General features: G+C 37.7%; 1 protein-coding gene across 1 annotated transcript in view; it reads left to right on the top strand.

Annotated features, from left to right (window-relative positions):
* Positions 1-6,297, top strand: part of ACOX3 (acyl-CoA oxidase 3, pristanoyl) — a 35,096-nt gene that overhangs the window by 22,860 nt on the left and 5,939 nt on the right. Inside the window, exons 11-14 of the mRNA XM_009285373.1 lie at positions 524-643; positions 1,323-1,436; positions 3,107-3,222; positions 5,868-6,042. Coding sequence (XP_009283648.1) covers positions 524-643; positions 1,323-1,436; positions 3,107-3,222; positions 5,868-6,042 — 525 coding nt within the window. The remainder of the gene's footprint in view (positions 1-523; positions 644-1,322; positions 1,437-3,106; positions 3,223-5,867; positions 6,043-6,297) is intronic.

Genomic DNA, 6,297 nt, shown 5'->3' with positions numbered 1-6,297 from the left:
ACCCCCCCCCCCCCTCGCTGGCAAGGCATGAGAAGCTGAAAAGTCCTTGACTATTATAAGCACTACTTAAAACTAAACTAACTAAAACATCAGTGTGTTATCAACATTGTTCTCATACTAAATCCAAAACACAGCACTATACCAGCTACTAGGAAGAAAATTAACTCTTTCCCAGCTGAAACCAGGACACTGATACCACAAAAAAAACCTAAACCCGTGCAGCATCTGCACCAGCATTTGGACAGACTGTACATGTGATTCAGTCTCAATTCCAAAAATAAAGATGCAGACTTTATAGATGAAAATTCCCCTTGTAAAATGAATGCCACACTTTTCTAAAATCTTTCCAGTATATTCATTTTCACAAGCTAAACAGTGAACTTTCAAGCTCATCTGTTGGTAACAATAGTTATACATACAGGAACAGACAACTCTTGCATTTTGCACAGAATAATTATTTAATCCCTCTTAGCTTCCATTAATACATTGCAATATATTAAATTGTGCACTTTTTCTTATTTAGTGAATCGTCTGGGTGAAATCCGAAATGACAATGATCCAAACTGCACATATGAGGGAGATAACAATGTCCTGCTTCAGCAAACCAGCAACTACTTAATGAGCTGGATGAATTGCATAAGAGGTAAGTTTTCATTGTGGAATCCTATGCTGGACCCAACAGTGCATAGCTAATGGAATTAGGAGGTAATTTCATACTGAAAGCAATTGACAATCATTTAATCATTTAGTAGAGCATAAATAATGTGCTACAGACTCCATCATATCATACATTCACAATAGACAGAAATTTGCTGCAAGAAATATTCTTTCTCCTAAGTCTTGCAGAAGCTAGCTAGATGTTTTGCCATCCCTAACCAGGTTAAGTAGTATCTTACTCCCTGAGAAGTGCAGTTTAGTTCAATGGAACTACTCCTAAAGTCGTCGTAAGTCTGGGTACCCTCTGCTCATTGTACTTAAAATAGTTCATATCGCCTAACTTGGTAGCAATATCCATCAGTACGTTTTGTAGTTCTCTAGATTTTGTTTCAATTTTCTAGCAGTGAGTTTCACCAGCATCTCACAGAACTGGAAAACTCAGCAATAGGAGTTGAATCTTATGGGGCTTATAGGCAGTGATGTCAGGTTTTTCAGAACTTGTCCACCAGTCCTCATTTGGCTGGACTAGGCCATAATAAAATAAATATTATGGCCTAATTGCATCTGGCCTATCAAGTGTATGCATGGCTTTGTAATAGGCTTTTAGTTCCCAAGAGCCTGATTTCTTTTCTCATAAATCATTTTTATTTTCTTTGGTATTTCAGATAAAGCTCCTTTGGAATCCCCTTTTGGAACAATAAACCTTTTGCAAGACTACCATCATATCCTTGGCTGGAAATTCACAGCCGTTAGTGTTGAAGAATGCATGGACTCCTCAGGTAGCCTTCTGCTGTTGTTAAACTGATTCTAGAATCTCTAAATTCCTTTCCAGAGGAAAGGATCCAGAGATTTGAGATTCAACCTCTGCTACTTATTAGGTATTTGTCATATTACTATTTGCTGACTTTCTTTGTATTATATGCATTTCAATTTACTAAGAACATAGTTTGCATTTCAAAATACGTCCTGTTATTCCCCGCCTCAATTCTGGAATGGAGGATAGCATCAGATATTTTTCTTCCATTTTTGTTCCTCTAAGATAGCATTTGTGATCCAGTTTTTTTGCCACTGTATTGTTGTTTTCAAGTGAAACTCTTGTAAGGGGCTTTGTTTGCCACTACCTTATATCACTAAAATACCTTATTTTAGAAAACCATACAAGTGATTTAGAAATACATTGAAAAGGCTTTAATTGTGTCTGCTTTTGACAGTTGCTTTTGGTCGCATAGAGAAAAATGAGTAATGGTGAAATAAAATTCCCTGCAGTTTTCCTGGCTTACTCTGCTATAATCAAATCAAATATGACATTAGATGCCATTCCCACTTTTGTATCACTGAGAGCCCAGATTGGCCCTTGGAGGCAAAAAGTAACAAAGAAATGAGGAGATAATGAGATAGTGACAGGGCATTGAGCAGAAGTGGATCTGTGAAACTGAGAACATACTGGGGGAAGAGACTCCAGTCAATATGTAAGGGGCAATCGAGTTGATTCCTAGAATTCAGTAACCACTATCAGTGCTCAAATAATTGCAGAAAAGCTGAACTTTGGATAGTGATGCATAGTACCAAGTGAGATAGTATCATAATAGCTATGGGGTAAAATCTGAATAACTTCAAAATACAAAGGCTTATAAGAAAAAACTAGTTCAAATCAACTGTGTGCTTTCTTTGTAGTATGTCTCCAACTTGTGAAATCCAGCAGAGCACAAACTAATACCTAAGCACGTGTTCTCTCCTCTCTTGTAATACCTACTGAACCAGACTATAGTTTTAAAAATACCTGAATCTGTTTCTTGTCCCATTCTGTTAGAAACTGGACTGTTAATTTAGGTGCCTAAATTTAGGCACCATGTGAACACTCACAATTGCCCAAATAATATTCTACATTCAGTCTTAAGCTAAGACACAAGCAAGCAGGATTCATACAAGGACTTTATGCTGAAGTACTTTTTTAGTTAATAGTTCCAGGCCGCTCTAAAAATATAACACACTTAGGTACAAACCAGGTCATTCAAATGCGATTACATGTTAGAAGTCATGTGCTTCCACAAAATGTGGACTGTCTTCTGTTCTTGTATTCTCAGAAGAGACTGAGTACCTTGCAGACCTAAGTCTTAATATGGGAAGAAAATAACAAGCTAAAACAATGTGATCGAGTCAGAAGTCTAAATTGAGCTGTGGATATACCTTGTCTTTTAGCTTGGGGTCAGTTTGAACTAGTGTACGGTCAGGCATGGTATGTCTTCACTGTACAGTTACAATCTATCTTACCCAGATGTTATTTATTGCATCTACAGTAATGGGCAAAGTGTCATGTTAATGGATTGATTAATTAACACTTTCACTTTTCATCTTGGGTAACAAAAACTGAGACTGCAGTAGAATCTGCATGTGACTTCTTGCATTGTAAATGTGAATGTTAGGAATTTTGGTTTTCTCTTTTTCACAGTTCCTTTAGCAGCATATAAATGGCTAGTTTGCTACCTGCTCCGAGAAAGTGACCTAAAGCTGAGCAAGGAGAAGCAGTCTGGGCGAAGTGATTTTGAGGCAAAAAACAACTGTCAGGTAATACTTAGCTTTCTTGTTTTATTTACTTATTTTCATCCAAGTTTGTCGGATCCTGTTAGTTTTATCTTCTTGTGTCATGAAGTACAATTTCCTCAAGCATAAAGCAGCAAGTCAAATAACTAGTAAAATATAATACCTGTCCATGTGCATTGTATTGAACATGATAGCAGGAGGACAGTTACCATCAGCAGAAGTCTTCCAGGATATATTTCACTTCAGAAAAGTTGCAGAAAAGTGCTGGGTGTTGTCTGTAATTTTGACAGCACAACTTCTGAAGACTAAATCTACTACTATTAAATCTACTGCAGCATCTGATTATTACATCTCCATCTGCTCTTGTGGCCAAATACATACTGTAGGAAAGAATCTGGCTCTGGCATGTAGGTAAACTAGATGACCTAATAGGTCTTTTCCATCTCTAATTTCTATAGTGCAAAGTACTCATGAAAGATACCAGACTGACAGCATTGGAACCTGAAAAGGAAACATTGACAATCTACATATAGCAGATCCACTCTCTCACCAGAGAGTTTTAACAGCTAGGAATGGCTTAACTCCAAATTTCAGTGTATATCCCCAAGCTCCCCAAATTCTTCCGTTACCTCCATGAGAAAAACTGGCTCGCATCCAAGGAAAGAACACTTGTCATTTGTCACTGAGGAGAGAGATCTGTTCCCTGAAGATGGCCAGTGTCATTCACCTTATCTGCAAAGCTCATTAAAAAACATCAGAAAGGAATATTCAACTCTGCACCTAGAAAGAGCCAGCCTAGCTTCAACAGGGGATGGTCTGTGTGAAACCACTGATAGAGTGGAGGAAATCTTTCCTGGTTTTACCCTAGAAGCAACTTATTAGAGGAACTCTTCAGGGTCAAATTCAGAACGGGAATTGCCAGAAATTCAAATCTGATTGCCTGTCAGTTGGCCAGCTCTTGGGAGGCTGGTTCTGGGGCCAGTGTGTTAGAGAGAATGGTTTGCTCAGAAGTATGAAGGTTCTCTTCTCTTTTATGTTCAAATGTGCTAAAATTTAAAGATAACTAGGCACACAATTGCTTTTGAGAGAGGCATTGATACACCTTAGGTCATTAGGTTTTCTTTTCTCCCTACAATTCATCTTCAGGACAGCGGGATTTTTTATTTTAAATGGCATGCCTGAAAAACATCTGAAAATTATTTACAAGCTGTGCTTTAAAGACATGTACATATTTGATTTAAAACTTTCTGGGCATGAAGAAACACTTTTCTGTCAGCCCAGTGGCTGACTAATATATAATATTTGTTCTTGCTATGGGAGATCTGGAAGAGATTCCTAGCCTATCCCTAGGTTATTTTGGTTTGGAGATAGCTTGATAGAAACAATACAGAAGTGCAAGCAAAGGTAAAGGAGGAAATAGAATTATAGGGGAGAAGAATACGGAATTAATTCTTAATGCTTCATTTGCAATATTAAGACTTATTTCATTCTGACTAGGGAATTGATATTCATATCTAAAAAAGTCCATCTAGTAAGGGGGAAGTCCTCCCTAAACCTGCAGAGAATAGATGTGTATTTTGCAGTTAGTACTTATATCTGAGCTTGGACGTAAGTATGCCACTGAACAGCTATCAAGAGAGAGACAGTAATCTTTGGAATATGCCTTTTTTAAATGCCACAGTGGATTTAAATGCAAGGACGATGTAAGTATTTAAAAGAAAAAAGAAAAACTAATCAACTAATTCTAAATGGAAAAAAAACCCTGAACAAATGGGCTAAAAACAAAGACCAGTTTACAGCATTGCAACAAATCAGCCACAAGAGCAGTGGTTTCATATTCCCCTTCTGTTCACCAACTAGTATGTTTTCAGTCAGTAGTCTATTTCATGGTAGGACATATGCCACGATACAGCAAAGGTGAAGTATATAAAAGTAGACAAGTGTTCCTATGTGAGTACAACCACTTAAGGTTTTATACTCCGTATTAACAGTAACTGGTGACTTGCCTTTCTGATCAGATAGTTGGCAAGCATTAGTTGGATAGTTCTTTCAAAACATATTGCAATCTTTTGCAATCCATAAACAGAATCCACTCATGCTAACATGATCAGATTTTTTACTTATTATTTGAAGGGACTGTAGTAAGTTTTCAATAGGCTACTGAACCACTTTGAAGATTTTATCCTCTTTATAAAACTCTGCATAATATTAAATAAATGTAAACCTACCTTTATCTTCTTGGAGTTATATGGATTTATTAATGATCCTAAAGTCAGCAAACCTGATTTTGCATGGTCTTCTCTCTGATGCAGCTACTTGATCCCATACAGTCTGGGTGCAACTGCCAAATTACACTGGTAACAGACATACAATCTGCGCTCCCTTTGCATTGGTATAAGAGAGTACCCAAACTGGAACACAGTGGAAAATTAGGATCTTATTTCTAAGAGGCATTTCTTGAGGCATTTCATGACTAACCTTTGCAAAGACATTGTAGAAAGAGTTTTCTTCTAGAGTTTCTTCTTAGACTTTCTTTAATCTCAAGCTAGATCAGCAGATCTAAATCAACAAATCTCCACTAACTTCACCAGAGCAATGCCATTTAGTACCAGCTGAGGATTGGTTCCCTGTATTTTGTTACTCAGTGTCCTTCTTTTCTGTTTCCTAAGGTGTACTACTGTCGATCATTAGCCATTGCTTTTATTGAACAAACAGTCTTACAAAGATATCATGACTACATTCATGATCCCCACATACCATCTACTCTGCAGCCAGTGCTTAAGAATCTCAGTGCTCTGTATGGACTCTGGTCTTTGAGTAAACATCTGGCTGTGCTCTACCAAGGTGAGATCAGCTCCCTGAATACACTGTGCATGTCACTTTATAAAAGTCCTAACTTGGCAGGGGGAGGGAATCCTAATTAGGATTTAGGATCTTATTGCCTATGTAATATAAAATAATCATTCTGGACAAAATTTTCAGGAGCAGGAATCTGGACCGACAAATAAACCTGAAAGACTCTCTTAGCTCAGAGATGATGGAAGGCTCACAAGTTTTGCTGTGGTCCAGTGCTTGGGGGAGAGGATGGGGGATAGGCAG

This window comes from Aptenodytes forsteri, unplaced genomic scaffold (assembly GCF_000699145.1).
Source record: "Aptenodytes forsteri isolate BGI_AS27 unplaced genomic scaffold, ASM69914v1 Scaffold88, whole genome shotgun sequence".
Taxonomy (NCBI): domain Eukaryota; kingdom Metazoa; phylum Chordata; class Aves; order Sphenisciformes; family Spheniscidae; genus Aptenodytes; species Aptenodytes forsteri.
Note: the sequence above shows the minus strand (reverse complement) of the source record. Positions and strands in the feature narration are given on the sequence as shown.